General features: G+C 42.2%; 1 protein-coding gene across 1 annotated transcript in view; it reads left to right on the forward strand.

Moving 5' to 3' along the window:
• LOC145414618 (bone morphogenetic protein 10-like) overlaps positions 1 to 24,325 on the forward strand; it is a 304,172-nt gene that overhangs the window by 45,918 nt on the left and 233,929 nt on the right. The window contains exon 3 of the mRNA XM_080284144.1: positions 19,327 to 19,345. Coding sequence (XP_080140270.1) covers positions 19,327 to 19,345 — 19 coding nt within the window. The remainder of the gene's footprint in view (positions 1 to 19,326; positions 19,346 to 24,325) is intronic.

The following is a 24,325-nucleotide window of genomic DNA, read 5'->3' on the forward strand; positions in this document are numbered from 1 at the left end:
ACGTCCAGATGACCCAGGGATGACAACAATAATGATTTAGCTGTAATTCTTCATTTTGTACCAAACCATTAATTTTCCAGCAAATAACCTTCAAGTCCGTTGTGGCACAGCTTCAGTCCTTCACTCCATCCCAGAATACCTCGCTGTACATACATTTTCATTTTACCCTAGTTCACCTACAGGCCTTAATTCCACCCTAGTCCCTCTTCCAACAGAATACTCTTCGCTTGTATATACATTATGTGTGTATAGTTAGTGAGGACCCATCATCGACTTACTCCAAGTAGTGCTACCTTCAGGTGACTCTACATTAGTTTCCTGTAATGCAGGAAACTAGTTACTGCAATGGATGGTAATCGTATAGCCAACAAATGCTCGCCTGGTCGTCTAGCAAGATAAGACTCAACTAGATGTGGCCTTTTATTACTCTAAGTACGAAGTATGGCTGGAGCTACTTGCTAATAAACTGCCGCCCAGAGAACAGCGAGCGACTACTTTGCCTTAACTGCCTGAACTGAGAAGTCTAACCCTGGACTTCTACACTCTTCCGATAAAAGACTGGCTGATGGGTGGTTAGTACATTTTTATTGTCCGCCTTTAGCAAGGTGGAGAGTTAATATGCTTGCCAGCGTCTGTGTGTGTGTGTGTGTGTGTGTGTGTGTGTGTGTGTGTGTGTGTGTGTGTGTGTGTGTGTGTGTTCCCAACATATCTCGAAAAGTTGTGGATGAATTTTCACCAAACCTTCCGGTAACAGTAACTTTGTGGATGTGCGGAAGCCTATTACTTTTGTTGTGGATTTGGTCAATGACGGCCGAATGCCCGCCGCCATATGTTTTTTAATATGGACTGGCTTTTTGCGATGAGCGGTGATTAAATTCCATAGAGTTCTACTTTTTTTTTCAAATTTTTGTGGGGTAATTTGTACCTTATGCAACGACATATTTTGGCGGGCGATTAGCATTCAGTTCCACAAATTCTTCTGTTTCATTAAAAAAGAATTTTAATACATTCCAACATGTCTTCCAGGACTTTCTTTTCCACGTAATGTTCTCTCACCAACTGTCTTAGTGTTTCATAACGTTTCATTGTATATACCAACATACAGCCACCCACTTAAACTTAATTCAACGGTCGTCGGTCATTCCATTACAAGTTCCACTATGGCCCTTCAAGCTCACCTCGCTCCTCGGCCTCACTCCACCTCTCCTGCCAGCCTCTTGAGTCTACATGCACTTAATCATCCCCCGGTCCTCATTATTATTTCCTCAATGAGAGGTACCAAACACAACTCCTATATCAGTCTGGCTCGGTTAAGTACCATCGCTATATCCCCTCCTTCTCCCGTTTCCCATTCCATTTCTACCTTACTTGGTCTCGGTCTCGGTCTCTGACTCTAGTGGCAAAGGCTGAATTCAGAAACAAGTTAGCTGATTGCTTCAAAATACGAAAGAGATTTAGTAACAAACAGGCAGACATATTAAATCACTCCAGCCCCAGTACTCTCTACCAAAGGGTCTCAGCTAAAACTTGGATGACACTGAGTAAATTTTGACAATACAAAGTACATTTTTTTTTCCCGTGAACGAAGTTGAATAAACGAAATTAAACAAACTCTGGGCATATGTTGCACAGAGTAGCACTGCAGATATGTTCAGGAAGAGGCCAGGCAACACCCGACAAAAACTGGTATACAGGATGGCGATAACCAATTAACATTCATCTACTTGCCTTGCTCAATACGTTATACATGCATTAGCAACTGTATTCTGGATGAAATTTCGAGAATTATTAACGTAAATGATTGTAGACCTCACTGGCTGTAAATGCATGACTAATTTGCTGGGTTTCATATAGGTATCAGAAGTGTATATCTATATCTATATCAGTCTGTCTGTCTGTCTGTCTGTCTATCTGTCTGTATGTCTCTCTCTCTCTCTCTCTCTCTCTCTCTCTCTCTCTCTGACGTGTCCTTCAGGAGTGGGTGCTCGTAACAACCTCATCAGTACGAGTGAGGGAGCCAGCAAAGATTAACATATGCTGTGCTTGATACTTGGGCTCACGCAATCAATAATGGGGGACAGGGCGCTTGGAGGCGATTTGTTTGTGGCCACCCCAAACGGGATTGAGGCGTCTGGCAATAGATAGATAGATAGATAGATAGACGTTGTGCTGGGTTCTCTTGTGGGTCAGAGGCTGTGCTTGGTGTGTTGTGTCATCTGTGTGCTGTTTCCTGGCCATATGTGTGTATCTTCTGTGTGCTGTGTTCAATGTGCTGTGTTTTCAATGTGACGTGTTCTATGTGCTGTGTTTTCAATGTGACGTGTCCTGTATGCTGTGTTTTCAGTGTGACGTTCTGTGTGCTGTGTGTTCAGTGTGACGCGTGTCCTGTGTTCTGCTTTCAGTGTGACGTGTGTTCTGTGTGCTGTGCCTTCTATGTTTTTTGGCTCGTCTGTACGGTACGGTGTTGTGTGGGGGGTACTGACGGCCAGCCGCTGGTACAGGGTTAACACGTCTACCTCGTAACCGGAAGAGCTGCAAGTCTGATTGTCGGCCCGGTCAGACGCACTAGTTTCCCCTTGTGCCCATCCACGCAGGCAGTATAGATGGGGCTTGGAGAGAGCACAGACGGTGGCAGGGCGTATTCTAAAGGAAGACTGAGACTTAGCACAAATTGGCTGTCTGCTGCAGTGACCCTCGTGGAGTCCATAGTCACTAAGCTAAGCCTTCCTCTATCACTTCTTTGTGCACTGTCTTATGTGTGTCGTGTAGTTTTGCTATTCAGTATAATTATGTGCTGTGTTCTATGTGCTGTGTTTTCTGTGTTTTGTATAGCATGTTATGTGTACTGAGTGAATGAATGGGTGTTGTGCCTACTCATCATGTCTGTTTTCTCAGTGATTTGGGTGTTGTTTGTTCTGGGTGTATCTGGCATGTTGGGTGTTGTGTCTATTACGTACGTGTGATATTTTGCTGTGTATGGTGTATGCTGTTTGTACTTATTGGTAAGTGCAGGGAAGTGCTTGTAGTGTATCCAGGATGAGACAAGACAGTATACGGTGCAGTGCATAGTTTGAGATCAAACTTACACCACCTGATGTTGAGTGTCAGTGCTAAAAAATGTACTGCTTGCAGAAATGCTTGCGTACGGTGAATTATTCTGACATGTACCCATACTCACCACCATCATAGCCATGTTTTGGGCTAATATGTGGCTTGGGAGGGATTTAAAAAAATAGGAAAAAGAAAGCACTAAAATAAGACAGATATCAGTAGGCTGCCCAGTGGACTACGCCACGAATTATTCAAGAACTCGAAATTCTCTGCCCAAAATCACAAGTCAAGCGATCCACACAAAAGTATATTTCATAATGACGGTGAGCGAGAGACCATTCCGTATATCAGCAAAGGGGTGCAGCTCTTACCATGTAGTTACCTGCAATAGTTCCCTTACATTCTGCCATGTATTTTCCTTATTTGTGGCAACACAGAAGTTGAGCAAAGATATGAAGTGTGGACGTGTCTGGTTAGCTACATTAAAACTTTCACTGACAATTTGTTTAATATATTTTGTGTAAACAAGCAATACCGTTATATGACATTCTCATTACTGAATAATTCATCTATTCATTTTCTATCAATTGTCAATTCTTTTAACCCCTTCCATAGGTCGCATTCTCACATTCACTCACCATATACACACATCTTCTTGGGTTTCCACGCCTCCTCCGGCGACATATGACCTCGGCAGTTGCGCCGCCAGATTTCAATACAATCAATCAATCAGTCCACACCCCCTGCTAACCTGAAACTCACTCATGAATACCCTTCTCCACCACGCTAAGCCAGCCACTACAGTATACACATTCATATATGCTACGCTAAGCATTTCCAAAGAATATACTGTAGATTAGAGTTCGTACTTCCTTATCCCAAGGGATCTTCAGCGCACACAGTGGTTGCAAGTAAGATAAAGCAAGTGATATAAAACTATGGGCATATTTTCATATACTATACTTTATCTAATAATTGTGCAAACATCCATCGTAATGAGAAAGCAGAGTAAATTCTCCAACAGTCTAAGCTCAGTATGACATCCTACACACTATCTCTCCTATTCATCCTTGTAGTAGTGTTAGTAGTTGTAACCCCAGGTCCATCTAAACGTTGTTGTTGTTGTTGAACAACCCCGGTCTGTCTGGCCGACCAGACCTGTCAGCCGCAGGCAAGCAACAGATCCTGCATGGCTGTCCCGTCCAAAGAACCGATGTTTCTTTGCAGAAGACAACGCTTCACTACAAAGAGATACAGGAAGAGTGTGGATGCTTGGTTCCTGGATGGTTGCCGCATTAGCGTCTGTCCACCCAGTTAATAGGGGTACCATAGTAGGCTCCACATCACCCTGTTATTTGGTTATCTGGTTACCACCCAGCGTTGTATATGATTTTCTGGGTTACAGGAAACCATTAAGCTTGCCACTCATATAGTAAACCCAGTAGATTGCAGGCTGAAGCTGCCTTTTCTTGCAGTCCATCATCCACCTTTCAGTGGATATGGAGGAAGCTGAGGGGTGTTTGCATCATCAAGCAGCAGAGCCGTATAGCTACTGTATGTCAGTATTGTCATGGGATGGCACCTCACCCCACCACCCTCATTAGATGGGCTAACACTCACACTCGTAGTTACATTTTATCCAGTATTTTTTCCATCTAATGCCAGACGATTTCTTCTTCCGAGAATAAGTGGGAAAAGTCACAATTAACGCAGCCATTGTCGCGTCTTATCAAGTATTTTACTCCATCTAATACCAGACCGTTATATTCAACAGAGTGGGTGTCGTAGGGACTTGAGAATGTTAATCCCACATGATTACGAGCGAGCGATGTTTACTGTCAGTTAAGTATGGATATGGGCAGCCCAGCCCGGCCCTACCATCACGCTAAGCAGAAGCCAGTAACTTTACTTTTATGTGCAGTAGAGTTGAAAGTCTTTCTGCATGTGATACACTCATGCAATAAATTTTATCAACAAAAGACTTACCCATAAATGGGTTGGAACCCCCTGGAGTCTCGAGAGTTCCTAGGGAGTGATTGGCTCTAATCGGTGAACGCCCCAGTTACGACATCAATTTAAAAAGATTTTCCCTCGTAACTCTGATTTTTTTTTTTTTTTTTGCATCTACTCTAGCAATTAAATCTCGCAGATTCCGTCTATAATTTTTTATTAGAGGGAAATTGTGATAACATGGCGCTCGCTTGCTCGCCACGGACTATAATCTCCCACATCCATCCATCCTTCCTGGTAAAGCTTCTATCAACACCACCTTCTATATAGCCCTCCTTGAGGTATCTGTGAGCTCCATCTCCCACCACCACCGACACCCTTGCCGTCATCAGTAATTCGCTCACGTTCTGGGGCGGCAGGAAGAGACCTCCTGCTACACCGCTGTTCATTAGGGGAGAGAGAGAGAGAGAGAGAGAGAGAGAGAGAGAGAGAATTTTTATTCACCTAAAGTAATATTTTTCGTGCCGGAGGAGAACAGAGTATGTTTCTAACCTCCTTCATTAACAGATGTAAAAAGCTAAAGATTTGAATTTTAATAGCAATATAAATTAACACCCATACTAAAGCATACTGAAGGCTATGTTGAGAGTGTACGGACGATGAGTTATGGACGGTGATGGATATTCCACTAGTACCGGTTCCACTTACTTGATAAACTGGTACAGGGTGTTCCGAACCTCCCACCTCAATAGGCTATGTCAGTAGGAACATGATACAAAAGATTATTGCAACATTTTTGTGTCTGGGGTTTAGTTTTTTCCTACGAGACTGACCTTTAAAACACCCTGTATTATCGCTTTGGTATCATCTTAACTTCTTCAGTACCATGACTGTTTTATTTTTGTTGCCATTAAACGATTTTGTTCAGGTCTTGGGAGACTTTGGAATTGAGGGATCGAGTATAGCCTTCATCAGCCCTTCACCGCCAAACAACTCATGCTGAAATAGATAAAATAGTCTGGTTGTGGCAAGAACCCGGGCAGAGAAGGAATTAGGACCAACTCCATTATCCCTTTCAGTACGATTGCGTTTTTTATATTTTATTCTTATAACCGACAGACGTTTTTCTTCAGCTTGGCAGAGTCACGTAGTAGCAAAGAGGTTCATTTTGTGGTAAATATGCCATTACTGGTTAGGTAAACTGATTTTATCAGTTTCATCCCAGAGCCGCACTTCTTTCCTTCTACCTTCAGACCATTTTATTTCAGTTTCGGAATTTATTGAAACAGAAGTCCCAGTACGCAATGGGTTAAAAGCAGGGCTACATTTTTTTTTCTACGAGGTTAAAAAAGAGGGTGAAAGCAAGACCCGATGAGTGAAGGAGAATAAGCTGGCTTGAAGAAAAGGCAGATCAAGAGCAAGGCGGCGGAGTATGTGGGGATAATGTGGGAGGGAACAGTGGTTGCAAGAAGATGAGGTGGACCAAGAGTGAGTAGAGGGACAAAATGGGCATTATGGACTGTGTGAAGAAGGGTAATGTGTTCTGGGTGAAAGGGTAATTAGAAAAAGTATAAGTAATAAACAAGACTAAGGTAAAGGGAAAGAGTGCAAGAGTATATTCAGGGACAAATGTTGGCCTCCTATTCCACTGTGTTGTACTTTATACTTAGGCTATGTCCTTCACTTTTCTCCCTGACGGACGTTATCAAGGAGCATCAGCTGTGGCCAGAGATGCATAACAGGCCTCACTCAGCTTAGGAATATTAACCAGAAAAGGTAAATGAGAAAAAGAGGTGGAATATTAGTCAAATTTTGTTCCCACGAACAAAACGAAGGGGCATCGTGGTGCTGTTATTGAGTTGTGATAAGGATATAAATACCTGCAAGACTTTTTGCCTGGGCCACCTCTCGCTGGACAGTAGACAATAGACAGACAGAAAGACTGATAGTTTAACATGTAAGAAACAATACATCCATCCATCATCCAATCCTACATTGCCCCATGAGGAGCGTAGGAGATTAATTCTATTATGCGCTTGTGTAATGTTCCCAGTAGAATTAGATAAGAATACACGAATTTCTTGGCCTTCTTAATGCAAACCAAGTTTCCTGGCTCTTTATTCCATTTCCTCTGCCAGCCAACATCATATTATCAGTTTACCTATTTTTACTTCACTCACATTCCTTTACTATATCCTACTCAGACTGCTAGTGTTCTATATATTTAGCCACCTAATCCTAGCTTCTCTATAGCCCATCATTCCTCCCTGATCCATCTTCCAGCATATATTGTTTTACCCAACTCTGACTCACCTACAGCCCTTCATTTCAAGTCAGTGTGTCTTCCAGCCATTGGTTTCTGCCTATCCATGGATCATTTATACTCCGTCCCAGAATGCCATTCAACACGTATTTTGTCTGACTGTGTCCCATTGTTTTTCATTGCATTCAGATGCACACGCATTTTTCTAATTACTACATTATACTTTTACGTAATCTTGGTTCACGTACAACCTTCCCTCCCGTTTCAGTTTGCCTTCCAGCGAATGCCCACCATGGAATAAGCAAGTGGTAGTTACAGGCTACATCAGATCAGCCCTAACATATCCAGCTTCCCTAACGAACCATAGATTTTTCGTGACGGCATGTTGCGATCTGAGCTTCCTTCTGTTGTTATCGGTGGACACGCAGGCTCCGGGATCATAAACTTGTCAGCAACTGTCAGAGGAGGTCCGAGTGAGAGATAACGTCAGCACAAGTCGCAACTACCGAGGCGAAGACAAGAGTCCCCACAGTGAGGTGCATTCCGATGTGCTAGTGGGTCAGGAATAGTTAAGGAGCTCGGGGGAAGACTGTGCTAGGGACGGGGCGCTGTTGGGTGGCAGGTGAGAGGGTCCGAGAACAGGAGAGAAGGGGAGACATCTCGTTTGGTACCTCTGATAGGCCACACACAGATTTATCTTAACATCGTTTCTGTAGTTGGAAAGAAGAGGGCGTCCTAGAAGCCGTATTAAAAATGAGAGCTATAAAAAAGATGACCCATGCACGAAGGAACTTTTGTACATGGTCCTTAAGATGGACTACACGAGTTGCTTCACGAGTTCTTAAAGCTGCAAGGAATAGGTTTTCAGAACCACATAAAAATTAATGGATGAAGAAGAAAATCATATTTCAGGGTAATAACATATCTACAGGCCAAACACAACCACTTTTTAATGACCTGGCAGTGTTTTGAAGGTTATAAGAAAAGGCCAGCAATATACTATAAGTGGGAGATGGATCTAAAATGTTCCAGTGAATGCATGGATTGTATGAGTGAAAGATGGGATTAAATGTTCAGTTACAACGGAATACCTCACAGTATCTGCAAGTAATTACATACATATTTGTCTCAATGTTCTGAAGAACAGCGTGGGAATGAATACAAAGAAATGATCAGCTCACCTGTGAGACATCTTTCCGGATGCTGAGAAGCGCCACACACATTTTTCATGTAGTCTCAGTACTGTTGCAAGGAAGGTGCACTCCAAAAACAAACGGGTTATGAGGAATGAAGGAAAAGCTCAGATTACAAGGAAACTAATTATTATTGTATGGCTTCTTACTGAACAACGGAAGTTAAATTCTAGAGTATATATATTTTTTTCAAAGAAGGGCCCGCGAGAATGTATAAGCCTGGAAGAGTTTTGAATTGGATTTGAGAAAAGAAAGACTATTGGTGAATGTTTATTGTACTGTGTCTTAAATGGTTCAATGGAAAACAATTATCAGAATGTCATGGGATATGAGGAAAGACGGAACTGTGAGTGAGAGTGACTTGCTCCTCACCTGCTATGCTCCTGCCTCATCAGTATGTCCCCTTGACAACCAGGAGCTCTTAGGAGGACACGCGCACGTCACTGTATAAAGAGGCCATGGAGGTGTGTTAGTGGCTACATCTCAGGGGCATGTCGGGACGCACGTAGCCGCACAAAGCTTCCTCATTAGCGACGTGCTTTCCTCATGAGCTCTAAATAGACCATATGTTATACGAGGCAGCCAGAGTCCTACGTGCACATGACTATGCCTCACTCACCTGCAAGGAAAACTGGTCAATGATGACGCAAGCAGGACGGATGTAAGCTGTGCTCGATCTGAATTTATGGTCTAGAAAGTGCAGTCATATGCATTACTAAGACATTCGAACATCAATGTGTGGCTGGACACTGCTTAGAACATCTGTTCCTCTTTTTGTTAGATAGGAGCAAAAGTATATGCTCAGGTTAAATTCATTGCCTAGAATGTTCCATTGCAGGGTCGCTCTTGCATTAATACACAACTGGCGCTGCCCTGTAGGGTCCATTACCTAATTTTTTAAGGGTAACTGCAGTTGGTGTTAAGGCTAGAAAGTAGTGTTATACCTGAACTGCCACGGGATTTTAGAGTTTCCATCATGACCAGTTGTTTCATGAAACACTGTTTTCTTCCTTTTTTATTTTTTTTATTTTTGGCATATCTAAATAGCAAAGTCAAGCTTTGTATGTTTATGTCTGCCTGTGCGTTTGTTCATTTCTTTCACGAAAACGGCATAAGATATCGACCTAATTCTTTTTGCATTAGGTCGGAGTAATGCCAGGGAATGTCAGAAAAATACAAACCAAAAATTTTGGCGATCGAACGCGACGCGACGGGACGATTTTGTCGGAAACCGCTACACGCGACAATATGCAGAAATGATTTTTTCGACTTTCTGGTCAGAATTGGTCATTGCGGGCGCAATGATGGTATGGAAACAAAGGTATTGGTGTTTATAAACATTTTGTGATGGAAAGGCTATTAGTTCGTCCAGGAAACTTTTGCTGGCAGGCACTACTCGTAGTAATCATGGTGAAACACACAATAGCACTATTTATCAAAAGCATTTGACAGTGTATGGCATCAGGCCTTATTGTCTAAGATGTCACACTATGCCCTTGCATCACTGGTTCCTCTAATTTCTTCTTACCTTCATAATAGAAAGAGACGGGTCATGGTGGATGGTATTTATTCTCAGTTTCATTCCATAAATGCTGGCATACCTCAGGGATCAGTTTTGGCGCCAACCCTCTTTCTCATTCATATAAATAACCTCCTATCTGTCACTCGCAACCCAATACACTCTTATGCTGATGACTCGACCCTTCATAGTTCTTTCACATTTAGTACCTCCTTTACACAATTTAATCTTATAAATTCCCAAATAAAGACAGCAATTTCTCTGAACCAGGACCTTTCTAAAATTAATCAATAGGGACAAACAAATCTGGTCTCATTTAATGCTCAGAAAACTAAATACATTCATTTCTCCAACAGAAAGAATCCCTTAGACTCTCACATATTTTCAAATGATGTCAATATTCCCATATCAATTGGGACTTATGTACGGAGTTCGTGAGTTCTTCACTGGCGAGCAGATGGCCACAATATACAAAAGTCATGTGCGTTCTCAGATCGAATACTATTCACCACTGTGGAGTGGACGTGGAGTGGTTGCACTGAGGCAGTTGGACAAAATTCAATAAAGGCATTAGATTAATCAATAATCCTGCCATCACGCAAGACCTTCCTCCAATATCAGTACGTAGAGATGTTGGTTCTTTAGCATTATTTTATAGATATTTTTACTGTAAGTGTTCTGACGAACTGGCTTCAATTGTTCCTGCCCTTCACATTTTCTCCCAAAATACTCGGGCAGCTGGGAGAGCCCATGAATTCACACTCTCTCCCCTGCAGTGCAGAACCTCTGCTTATCAAAATTCATTTATCCCCATAACTACTACTCTCTGGAATTCACTTCCTGGGAGTTGTTTCCCACAAACAATTAATCCACTTCAATTCAAATCCAGTTGTTATAAATATTTTATAAATGGAGGATGCCTTTAGGCACATGGTCTTATTTTTTTTCCCTTTGTTTTTCCTTCCTCCATTAATTATCTATTAATATATATATATATATATATATATATATATATATATATATATATATATATATATATATATATATATATATATATATATATATATATAGATAGATAGATAGATAGATAGATACATACATACATACAGACATACATACATATAATAAGTGGTTTGAGTATCCTACACTAAAAGAGGACGGAAAAGATAGTGGTATGGTGAGAAGCGCTGAACGGAGGAGAGGAGACCTTATCCTTTCATATCCTTCCTCACTTCACCCTTTACATCTCCTGCATTCCCCCAATTTCAGTTTCCCTGAATGTATTTTTGCTCCTATGAATAAAATCTCAACACTTGCAATCATTTGCCAGTGTGATTTAAATTTATCACTAACGTTCTGTTCATACAAACATTTATGACACACAAAAAGCACACACACACACACACACTCACACACACACACACACACACACACACACACACACATGGAAATGAATGAACACATATGAAAGCTAGAGGGGCACTCAGTGGAGTGCATCTCTCCGACAAGGGCAACGTAATTTCTAAACTACTCTTCATAAAGGGTTAGGGTTTCTCTTCACTAATTAGGGTTTCGCAAAAAGTGTTTTCCGGACCCAGAATCTGTAATACGACCCAGATATACCCCAAAGTTAATCGATTGGCCCCTGGGACATGGGCTATCTACCCACCAAATTTGGCCCAAATCCCTGTTTTAATTTTTGAGTAATCCTGCTAACAGACCAAACTAGCAAACAAATAGGGGTGAAAACATACCCTCCTTGTTGGAGAGAATAAATGGATATGTAAACATTATTGGAGTAGTTTAGATGGGTATAATGTAATAAGTAGTTACTGTCATGATCCTTGGCTTTGTTCTCTCCGACAAGGAGCATAAGGTTTTCAGCCCTGTTGGCCAGCCCCATGCTGCGCTTATTATTAGTTGCGTTTTCTTTCTTTCTTGTATTTTTTCTTTCCTTCATTGTAATTGTGGCAGATACTTCTACCCTTCAGAATAAACCAGTTCTGACCAAACCTGGATGCAACGACCAGCCTATGGCCTAGTTGTGTCTGCAAGGTTTTGGTTGCTAGGCAACTACTCGTTGCCTAGCAACGGCTGAAAATGCGATTTTTTTTTTCTGTACTTTTCACGTTTTGAGCTGTAGAGGCATTACTAATGGGCGGTCAAACCTCTGACTTCTTTAGGCATAATCTTAAGGTCAGTCTCTATTGGAAGTTTTTCATTCATTTTTCCCCTCGCTTCTCTTGTTTTCTAGTGGCAACCCTGTGAAGGCTGTTCGCAGCATCCCTAGCAGGCTTGTTTAATTGTGGCAGGCACTTCTACCCTTCAGAATTAGCCAATTCTGAAAAAACCTGGACACAATGACCAGCCTATAACCTAGTTGTATCTGCAAGATTTTGGTTGCTAGACAACTACTCGTTTCCTAGCAACGACCTGCTTAGCCCCTCCATGGCCTTGGGTCCGGAAATCTCTGAGACCCAGTGGCTGGCCCAGGCACCATTTTTTCAAATATCGAAAATCGATTATTTCTTACCAAATTGAAAAGAAACGTCTGGCACACCTGGCAATGCAATTTTTAGCTTCCTAAACCCATCCTGTGCTTCGCATTGAAGTGCGAAATATTTCGCAAAATGACTGCATACACGCCAGTGAAAACTAAGCAAATGAGAGAAAAAACATTACACTAAGAAATATCCACATTTTCGACCCCCTCAAAAATTCAATGGTGCTGAAATGGTTTGAAATGACCAGATATGTGTCTTCTTCTTCCGTTGCTTTGCCCATGTTTATATGGGGTCACTGCTTCTGACTAGTCGTCTCCATTCTCCTCTGTGTTCAAATGCAACCCCTGCTATAGTCTTCTCTCTCATATCTCGCTGTATACAGTCCATCAACCGTGTCCTCGGCCGACCCTTTCTCTATTTACCCTCCACTTTCATGCCCATCACCCCGCTACCCACGCAGTCCTCATTCGTTCTCATTACATGTCCATACCATTGTAGTCGCCTCTCCTGCACCTTCTTTGATATTTCCACAACCTTAATCTTCCCCCTAATTCTCTCATGCCTGATCTTATCAATTCTCGTGACCCCATCCATCCGTCTCAGCATCTATATCTCCGTCACCTAAAGCTTTCACTCCTGAGACTTCTTTATGGGCCAAGTTTTGGAACCGTATATCATTGCAGGCCTTATCACTGTTTTATATACTTTTCCTTTCACTCTTGCGCTGATTTTTCTATCACATAACACTCCTGACATATCCCTCCAGTTTCTCCATCTTGCCTGTATCCTATGGTTAATTTTTGTATCCACTCAGCCGTCACCTGTTATATTCGAGCCCAAATACTTGAATATCCCAATTCTTTTCAGCTTTTCTCCTTGCAAACTCACATTTCCCTGTTCTTCTTTTACATTAACGCATGGATATTCAGCCTTTCTCTTACTAATTTTAAGTCCTCTATCCATCAGTCTCTATCTCCACTCCTCCAATTTCCATTCTACTCCCTCTCTGGTGGCATCTATCAGTACAATATCATCTGCAAACAACATAACCCATGGAGCCTCTTCACTGATGCCTCTCCCCCGAACATCCTTTAACAAGTCGAAGATATAGGGATTCAACAAGGATCTCTGATGTAGCCTAACTTTTACCGGAAACTCGTGTCACACCAACGCTACTTCTGACCCGAGTTCTCACCAGGTCATGCATATCTTTAACCAGTCACAAATACTTTTCTGAAACGCCCTTCTCCCTTCTACATCTTCATACTTCCGGCCTTGGCACAGTGTCATACTAGATATTATGTGTATTAAAAAAAAAAATCAGTATATAATATGGGAGGTTTTATAATAAAAAATATTTATTTTTTTATTCTTTATTTTTTGATGTTTATTGTGTTTATGCTGGTATCGAGTTGTTTCTGACGTCTGGATGGTTTAGTTTGTATCCAAAGAGAGGTGAGAGATGGTATTTTAGACTCTAGGCGTCCTCCTTTATGTACACAGGCTGAACCGCAATGGCCTGCATAGAGCCGGCCATCATCGCCTACCGACTTGCTTGTTTGTTACCTCCGCCAAGGAGGTTATGTTTAATGCCCGCGTTTGTTTGTTTGTTTGTTTGTCTGTTTGCTAGCAGGATTACTCAAAAAGTTATGAACTGAGTTTGATGAAGTTTTGTGAAAGGGTGGGTAATGAGCCAAAGAAAAATTATTAAAATTTGAACCAGATCCGGATCCGCATCCGAAGTATCCCGCAAAATATCTCCAAAAGTTCTCAATGAATTTCAGTGAAATTTTGTGAAAAGGTAGGTCATGGACCCGGAAAGAATTGATTAAATTTTGGGCGGATCCAGACCCTGATCCTATATCCACGGGTCTGTTAGCAGGAATACTCAAAAAGTTATGAACGGATTTTGATGAAATTTGTGGAACGGTGGGCCATGGGCCAAGGAAGAAATGATTAAATTTGGGGGCGGATCCGGATCCGGATCCAGAGTATTCCGCACAATACCTCCAAAGGTTCTCAATGAATTTCAATGAAATTTTGTGGGAAGGTGGGTCATGGACCAAGAAAGGATTGATTAAATTTTGGGGCCGATTCGGATCTGAATACGGATCCTTTTTAACGACAATGACATTGGCTGAGGTATGCTGTCTATGAGTGCTTTCTAGTCTTGTTTTTCTCAAATTTGTTTGTCCGTTAGCAGGATTACTCAAAAACTAAAAGAAAGATTTGGACCAAATTTGGTGGGTAGATATCCTATGTCCCAAGGAACAGTTGATTAACTTTTGGGACCGATCCGGAGCGTATTACAGATTCTGGTTCCTGATAACAGTTTTTGTGAAAGCCTAATCAGCGATGAGAAACCCTAACCCATGATGAGGAGTGGTTTAAAAATTATGTTGCCCTTGTTGGAGAGATGCACTCCACTGAGTGCCCCTCTAATAGTGTTCTGAAGTTGTCAGCATAGTGTGATATAAGCAGCGCAGTAAAAAACAGTAAGTTTCAAGTGCTGGTACTGGGGATGGACCACAGCACTCTGTCCATTGTTAGCCCGGTGATGGAACGTTTCAGTAGCTGGATTGAAATAGTCAAGCTTTTATTCAGGTTGTCTCATTACCCTCGCCAACAAAGCTGGAGTAGGTTATGTAACAGTATTCACTCGTGTGTCTCTCTTTGTACCAGATAATTCATAAAACTGATATCGGATTTTAGTGAAATGTGGTGGACAAGTGGGCAGTGGGCAAAGGAAAAGTTCCAACGGGTATTGTTTTCACTCTGTTTGTCTGTTTGTTTGTTTGTCTGTTTGTCTGTCTGTTAACAACTTTACACGAAAACTACTGGTGCGATTTGGACTAAAATTACAGGTATGATGGGCTATGACCTACTGATCACCGACTGAATTTTGGGCCAAAATGAGCCAAGGCCCAAGTTGTGAGTCCCCCCCCCCCAAAAAAAAAAAAAACTTTTTTCGCCATAACTCCCTTCAAATTCGTCATATTGACATGAAACTAAAACCCAAAGGAGCATCTTTCAAATCTGCATCTTATTACACGCCTCGTTACATCAGGGGGGTCACCCCCAGTTAGTGGTAAGGGGGTTAGTGTCAGGTGGATCGGGCGTAAAATTTAAATGGACATAAAATCGTCAGTTTTCACCCGATTTACTCCAAATATGATATGTGGCATTTTTGACTAGATATCCTGTTGTGTTTATACGTCAGCACTAAAATGACTGCCGGGGACAGGTTTGCTGTGCCTTGGCACCGCTTCTTGTTAAATTTTGAGGGGATTCCGGGGTTTGATGCAAAAAATCATAAATTTTATCAGTCTTGTTGGAGGTATGCGCTCTCTGACACTGTGTTGCAGGGCAAGCTAAAACTCTAGAACTGATTAACTATGTGAGACCGTATAAGCAGTTGTCTGGTAGGAAAGGGGAATTACAAAAGTAAATCATTAATTCTGTTGGAGCTGGCAGAGGTATGCACTCTGTACAAGCTTTCTGCTACTTGCTTTGCGATGGGAGAGCATCTCTTTCTTTGAGGTGAGCATCGTTGTTCCTGTGTGGGAGTGTCATTATGGCGATGATATGCCTTTTTTCTGTCATTTCATAATCCCTTTCTAAAATTCGCAAGTTAATATATTTTCATTTCAGTAAGCACAGCACCAAAACTGAGTTATTTTGAAAGCACTAAAGTTTTATGAGTAAAAGTAATACGTGCAAATTAATTGACTCTTCCCCAAAATCGCCACCATGTTGCTGAAAAAAGTGGCAACTTGAGCACCCTAACTGCGTAGCCTAATTATAGAAAGTACTAAATGACATGCACACATTGTTGATTTTTTTTTTTTTTGTTTGAGAGGGAGAAGAAGTAATAGGTGTTACTTCAGTAGTTTTTCTCAATATTCACCACCATGTAAGGTAAAGCATCAGACTGACAACCCAAACTGGATGTCGTAGAAAATACTCATAAACAAGCCTGTCTCCGGCTACACCCTCTAGAGGTCAACCCCCACGCATGTATTTCCCCCATAGACCTGTTGTTCCCTCAGTGACCAATTCCCCCCCACAGACTTATTTTTTCCCCTTATGGACCTAATTTTTCCCAAGGATCTATTTTTCCCCATGGACACACAGTAGTTTGCCCCATGAACCTATCTTCCTATGGACCTATTTTCTCCCATGAACCCACCGTCCACCATGAACCTACTTTTCCGCCTCGGGCATATCTTCCACAATGGACCTAGTTTTCTCATGGACGTATTTTCCCCTCATGAACCTATTTTGCCCCTTAGACTTATTTTCTTCATGGATTCATTTACCTTCATGAACGCATTTTCTCCTCACGTGTGACACTAAATCCCGACATAGACCCAGTTTGCGCTATGACCTTTTTTTATTTTTTTCTCCCTCATGGACATATTTTCTCCCCATGAGGAAACACTAAAACTCTGCATGGACCCATTTTCTCCTGTGCACCTAAATCCTCCGTGGACCTGTTTTACCCATGGATCTGTCATCACTCAGGCCCATTTTCCTCAGGGACTTAATTCACCTGTGGACCTACTTCCCCAGATGGACGTAATCCATCCGTGGACATATTTTTACCAGCTGGACTCATGTTTTTGCACTTCGGCTCATTTCCCCAGAGATTTATCCTCCGTGGACTCATTTTCCACCTCAGACCTATTCCCACCGTGGACCTACTTATCCCTGACAGACCTACAGTGTTTTCCACCACATACCCACCCACCCACCCAGTGCAGTCTGTATTAGCAGTAACACAGTGAATCAGCCGGTTTATGCGCGCGCGCACACACACACACACACACACACACACACACACACACACACACACACACACACACAGAATGAGAGAGAGAGAGAGAGAGAGAGAGAGAGAGAGAGAGAGAGAGAGAGAGAGAGAGAGGCACAGCAAATTTAACAGCATATTCATAAATTAAAGCTACAGTGGACATACGCACATCTATGCCAAGCCGTTGGAAAGGCAGAAGGTGTAACTTGAGTGGCATTTATCAAAATTCACCATCATATTGCTGGAAAAAGATCAAAAAGTGTCATAATGAACATCAAAGTTGGACGATCTTATATGTTATTGTCTGAGCAAGCGCGGCGGACAAAAAACTCAATGCTTCCGCCTAAATTTGGTGAGTAAACTAATTCATGTCCCATAAATATCTTGCAAAATTTTCCTGATTGAGGAACACCAGAACTTGGTTTTCTTCTTAGCTATTGAACTATCTTAGCATGACATACTATGCTGGAACTGTCATGGAAACCGCCATCCAGTGACACTTGACTTTTACCATTAAAGACCCAAATATCGCTGACAAACGTCAAAAACACTTTCGGTAGTCAAGAACAAAGCGCCAAAGCTTCATGGCATAGCAAAACTTTACGAAATGGTTATGAAAAACGATTTCCTGCAGTGCCCCTCGCTTTCCAAAATGAGTAAAATGCAGCCGAAAAAAGGTCAAAAATACAATCATGCTTTCTCGGACACATTGCATACCTGTGATGTGGACGCTTGTTTCTTAATAAGGTTACAGTGGTCCTACACACATCGTTGGAAGGTTTATAGAATAGTAATGTGTTACTTAAGCATTTTCTTTCTTTTTTTTCAGAATTTCAAACTATGCATTCCTGAAGGCGTAATTGAAGGTTTTACACTGCTGAGCCAGGATGAGAGTTTCCTGTCTGTTTTTTTGTTTGTTCACACTCTACCGTACAGGCTGCAGGTATAGACCGATTTAGACGATCCAGGTTCCAGATAAATCCTCTCCACATGATGGAGTGCGCTTGTCGGAGTGGTGGATTCTCTCAGGTCAATCCCAAAATCACAGTCACGAGAATTATATTTACAAGAGGATAAACATAAATTTGGTATCATCAGGAAGGGCATTCAAACTACGTCAATTTATTCTCTCACCACAATTTTGACACAACCCACTGAACACTGACAAGCTGCAAAAACACTTTTATTATGGACCTGTGTCGCTGCCTCATTAGGTAGTGTGGAAAAACGATGGGTGTGGGCGTGGGTGAAGGTGAGGGTGTGGGTAAGAGTGTGAATGTGATTGTGGAGTTTGGTGTGTGTGTGTGTGTGTGTGTGTGTGTGTGTGTGTGTGTGTGTGTGTGTGTTGGTGAGGGTGATGTAGGTATGGAGTATGAGTTTGGTTGTGGGTAAGGGCGAGAGTGAGGATGTGGGTATGAATGTGGGTGTGAATGTGGGTGTGGGGTTGATGAGGGTGTTGGTGAGGCTGAGGTTGAGGGAGTAGGTATAGGAGAGGGTGTGGATATGAATATGGATGTGAATGTGGATATGGGTGAACGTGGGAATGAGGGTGGAGTTGTGAATATGGATGTGGGTGTTGGTGTGGGTCTGGCTGTGGCTGTGGGTGTGGATGAGACATGGGTGAGAGCAAGGATGAGGATGAGGGAGTGGGTGAGGCTCTGGGTGTAGGTGAGGGTGTGAGTGGGTGGGTGGGTGAGGCGTGTATGTGAGTGTGGATGTGGGTGTGGGTGAGGTGTGTATGTGGGTGTGGGTGAGGTGTGTATGTGAGTGTGGATGTGGGTGTGGGTGAGGTGTGTATGTGAGTGTGGATGTGGGTGTGGGTGTAGGTGTAATTGTGTGTGTGTGTGTGTGTGTGTGTGTGTGTGTGTGTGTGTGTGTGTGTGTGTGTGTGTGTGTGTGTGTGTGTGTGTGTGTGTGTGTGTGTGTGTGTGTGTGTGTGTGTGTGTGTGTGTGTGTGTGTGTGTGTGTGTGTGTGTATGGGTGGGTGGGTGGGTGTGGGTGTGGGTGTGGGTGCAAGTGAAGGTGTTGGTGAGGGTGAGGCTGAGGGTTTCAGTGTGGGTGAGGGTGTGGGTGTGAGTGTGTGCGTCAGTATGGGTGTGTGTAGGTGTACGTGTGTAGGTGAGGGTTTGGCTGAGTGTGTGCTTCAGTATGAGTGTGGGTGTAAGAGTGGGTATAGGTGTGGGTAAGGATGTGAGTGTGAGTATGTGCGTCACTATGGATGTGGATGTAGGTGTAGCGTAGGAGTGGGTGTGGGTGTGAGTGTGCGCGACAATTTGGGTGTATGTATGGGAGAGGGTGTGCGTGTGCGTGACAGTGTGGGTGTATGTGTGGGAGAGGGTGTGCGTGTGCGTGACAGTGTGGGTGTGGGTGTCGGTGTCACTGTGTGCGACAGTGTGGGTATAGGTGTGTTGTTTTGATGAGGGTGCTAGTAAGGATCAATTTCCTCTTTGATACCTTGCAGTGAAGGATTACACACTCCAACAGAGTTCTTGCAACACGTCAGATTAACGCGTAACAGTGTGAGTTGCACAAAGCAAAAAAATCATGAGATAATTTATTTTCGGGACAGTAGCTTGGCAAGGACGCAGCTAATAATATTTATCTCATCATTATATACAGTAAACCAACAGAGGGTGTGTTCCATCTGGGTGTGTTTCCTCATCTACCATTACCCTTTGTCACAAGAAGTGGTTCAGAGGGAAAAGAAATATATAGTTAGGTGCATCAGGCAAAGATCTATGACTATGCACCAACTGAATTTCAGCTTTTGACACTTGAATTATCAGGCTGGCACAGCTGCCCTAACTGGTGACACACACACACACACACACACACACACACACACACACACACACACACACACACACACGTTCAGTACAAGTTTCTGTTTTCTCGAATAAGGGAGAGCATACTGCTTGAATCCCTACATTTCAAAAGAAAAAAAAAGCATGCTCATTATTATCAAACTCTGCGTTAGACATAATTATTATACACTAAGGACGTTTGTAGGTTACTTATAATCGTTGCACTGAAAACTTTATCGACACTTTACAAGAACACAGCCAGTTTCACTTTCTCTCAGTAAAGGTCTCTCTCTCTCTCTCTCTCTCTCTCTCTCTCTCAACACACACACACACACACACACACACACACACCTATCTAATAAAGTCCATCTGTGTATGTGTGTCTGTCTGTGCGTTTGTTCGTTTCGTCCACAAGAACGATACTAGATACTAGAGATCGACCAAATTCTTTTTGCATTAGGTCAGGGCAAGTCCAGGATAAAAAAAAATATCAAACATTTTGGCGATTGCGCGAGACGAAAAGGCGCGAAATTGTCTGAAATCATGACACGCGTGTGTCTGTCTGTGCGTTTGTTTGTTCTTTCACGAGAACGGTAAGAGGTATCAACCTAATTCTTTTGCATTAAGTCGGGGTATGTCCAGGGAGCGAAAGAAAAATTCCAAACAAAAATTTTGGCGATCACGCAGATACAAACGCGCGAAATTTTCGGAAATCATGACGTGAGAAAATAGGCTAAAATCAACAAAGATAAAGGTGTTTGCAAACATTTTGCGATGGAAAGGCTTTTAGTTAGTCCCACAAATTTTTACGGACAAGCTTTAGTGTGTGTGTGTGTGTGTGTGTGTGTGTGTATTATATATATATATATATATATATATATATATATATATATATATATATATATATATATATATATATATATATATTGTTACGGAACAGAGAGAGATAATGAACACTTCAGATGAGAATACTAAAATCACTACTGTCCTGCAAAGTTCCAGGTTCAAAACAAAAGAGTTAGGTAAAATTACAAGTTAAAGTTTAATGCTCAAACTAACAACTAAATATTCAGGACTCATAAGGATAATGTAATGGCAAAAAACAGGTTAAATATATGGTTAACTGCAATAGCCTCTATTAACACGAAATTAGCAAGAGTAAATTTATCTAAGTCAGCCCTGATAAAATGAGAAAACCGGATAATGCTCAGTTAATGCAAGGTATATTATTACAAATACAAAATATTATTAATAATGGCCGACATCAAAAACTCCACATGAATCACAAAAACCTTACCAGGCCCACGAATTAACACCTTAGGCCATACAGCACAAGAAAAATGGTAACCACTTATACTCAAATTATACAGCAGCTACTGTAGATGGTTGGAGACTTCCTAAGCACTCACAAAAATAATAATACACTATACAGGGGAGGACAGAGATGTGAACAAAATGAGGAGTAGATCTATGTGGCAATTAATGCAGAGACTGAGCTCATTATAAAGGGGCCGACAGAGCTTGATTCAACTTGTAAGAAGGACGCGGAAATGAAGGCACAGGGGAGGAAGAGTTGACAGTCCTGCTCTGAACAACAGAAAGAACGACTTACTCTACTATAAGGAGAGAAGGGGGGAGTCAGGTAGAACATGCAAGCCTGGTCACTATGGAAGCCACGAGGCGAATCGTGATCAAACATGCAGCATACTGTACATAAGAATTATACAAAGGATGATGAAATCATAGGCTATGTAACACCTCCCCACAAAGAAAAAGAAACCCACAAAGGAAATTTCTTATTACTCTAAAACAATCTGTCTAAAGTCTAGATAAGCAATCTGCAATAACATTTTCTTTCCCCTTGACATGTTGTATGTCTAATGAATACTCCTGAAGAAGTAGACTCCATCTTGTCAATCTCTGATTTTTATCTTTAAACTTACTAAGGAATTTCAGTGGATTATGATCGGTATAAATGACTATGGGGTCAAAACCAGAACACAAATAAAATGAAAAATCCTGTAAACCCAAAATCAAGGCCAAAAGCTCTTTCTCAATAGTTGAGTAGTTCTTTTGAGGTGGAGTGAACTTCTTACTGTAATAAGATACAGGGTGTTCAATACCCTGATCATCCTCTTGCAGCAAAACAGCCCCAGCTCCTGTATCACTTGCATCAACAGCCATCTTAAAAAGCTTAGCAAAATTTGGAGTAGCGAGCACTGGCTGACTTAATAGGATAGCTTTAAGTTTGCTGAAAGAGGATTCACAGTTATCGGTCCAGACAAATTTAACTCTCTTTTCCAGTAGGTCTGTAAGTGGTGATACAAGAATTGAAAAGTTAAGAACAAATCTCCTGTAATAACCTACCATTCCCAAAAATCTTTGTAGCTCTTTCCTACTTTTAGGTCTGGGAAGATCACTTATAACCTGAACCTTAGCTCCTGGTGGTGCAACATGTCCATCACCAATTACGTACCCAAGGTACTGAACTTTAGCTTGACCAAACTCACACTTTGATAAATTAGCTACAAGATTAGCCTGAACCAAACGCTCAAGAAATTTGCTGACATGGCATAGGTGATCTTTCCAGTTGTCACTGAAGATTAATACATCATCAATATAAACAACACACCCTGCCAAACCCTCTGTTACAACATTCATGAGCTTCTGAAAAGTGACTGGTGCATTCTTCATACCATACGGCATTACAGAACGTGCAAAAGTCTTTCCTAGTGTTACAAAACATGAGATCTCCCTAGCACGTTCAGTCATAGGTACTTTCCAGTATCTCTTTAACAAATCAAACTTACTTATGTACCTAGCCTTTCCGATCTTGTTTATGCAATCTTCCACGCGAGGGAGAGGGTAAGTGTCTGTTTTGGTTATCTGATTAACACGTCTGTAGTCGATGTAACGCCGCTGTGACCCACCTGGCTTGGGGACTAGAGTGACAGGAGAACTCCACTCGCTCTGACAGGGCTCAATCATCTTGTGGTCCAACAGGTAGCCAAGCTCCTTCTGGATGAGTGGAATTTTCACTGGGTTCACACGGTAAGGAGGCAGTTTTATTGGCTTTGCATCTCCAACATCGACATCATGCATCAACACAGTGGTTCTTCCTGGAGTGGCACAGAACACTTGCGGGTACTCCTGCAGTAATGCCGAAAACTCCTGCCTTTCCTCGGGAGGTAGATGAGAAAGCTTAGTCTGGAGATCATTCATGATATCAGGATTCTTCCCCAAACTATCACTCAGGCTCATGCTGCATGGGAGAACTTCACTTGCAGACTCGGGTGGAACAGCTACAGTGCAGACTGGGTTATTTTCGTCCCGCCTGTGATATAACTTTAGCATGTTGATGTGACAAAGTTGTTTGTTCTTTCTACGATCTGGTGTGGCGATGACATAGTTGACATCACTGAGTTTCTTCTCCACGAAATAAGGACCACTAAACTTGGCTTGAAGAGGTTGTCCATCCACTGGTAGCAGAATCAAAACCTGATCTCCTGGCTGAAAGTGGCGTAACCTGGACTTCTTATCATACCAAGTCTTCATCTTCTCCTGAGCAGCTCCTAAATTCTCTCTCGCCAGCTGTAAAGCAGTGGACAGCCGTTCTTTGAACTTCATCACATACTCCAGCAGGTTGACGTCATCTTCCTCCGACAGCCAGCATTCCTTGAGTAGCTTAAGGGGTCCTCTTACTTCATGGCCGAACAGTAGTTCAAAGGGTGAGAAGCCCAGTGATTCATTTGGAGATTCTCTTGTGGCAAATACAAGGAATGGAAGACCTTTATCCCAATCTTTCTGATGTTCCAAACAGTATTTCCTGAGCATCCATTTGAGTGTTTGATGATATCTCTCCAATGCTCCTTGGGTCTAGGGATGGTAAGCTCAAGACGTGATCTGGGTGATGCCCAACTCTTTCAGAGACTGCTTGAAAACATTTGACATGAAATTACTTCCCCAGTCTGACTGTACCTCCTTGGGCAGACCAAACTTTGTGAAGAACCCTAGCATTTCCTTAACCACGTTCTTTGCTGAGATATTTCTAAGTGGAATGGCTTCAGGATAACGAGTAGCCATATCAATTAGGGTCAACACATAAGAAAATCCTGAAGAAGTCTTAGGAAGAGGGCCCACAATATCCACCAACACACGGGTGAATGGCGCCTCAAAAGGAGGAATGGGAACTAGAGGTGCAACCTTTTCAGTCTGATTACACTTCCCC

Source organism: Coenobita brevimanus, chromosome 100, assembly GCF_032717465.1.
Source record: "Coenobita brevimanus isolate Jiangsu-jjx chromosome 100, ASM3271746v2, whole genome shotgun sequence".
In the NCBI taxonomy this organism is placed as follows: domain Eukaryota; kingdom Metazoa; phylum Arthropoda; class Malacostraca; order Decapoda; family Coenobitidae; genus Coenobita; species Coenobita brevimanus.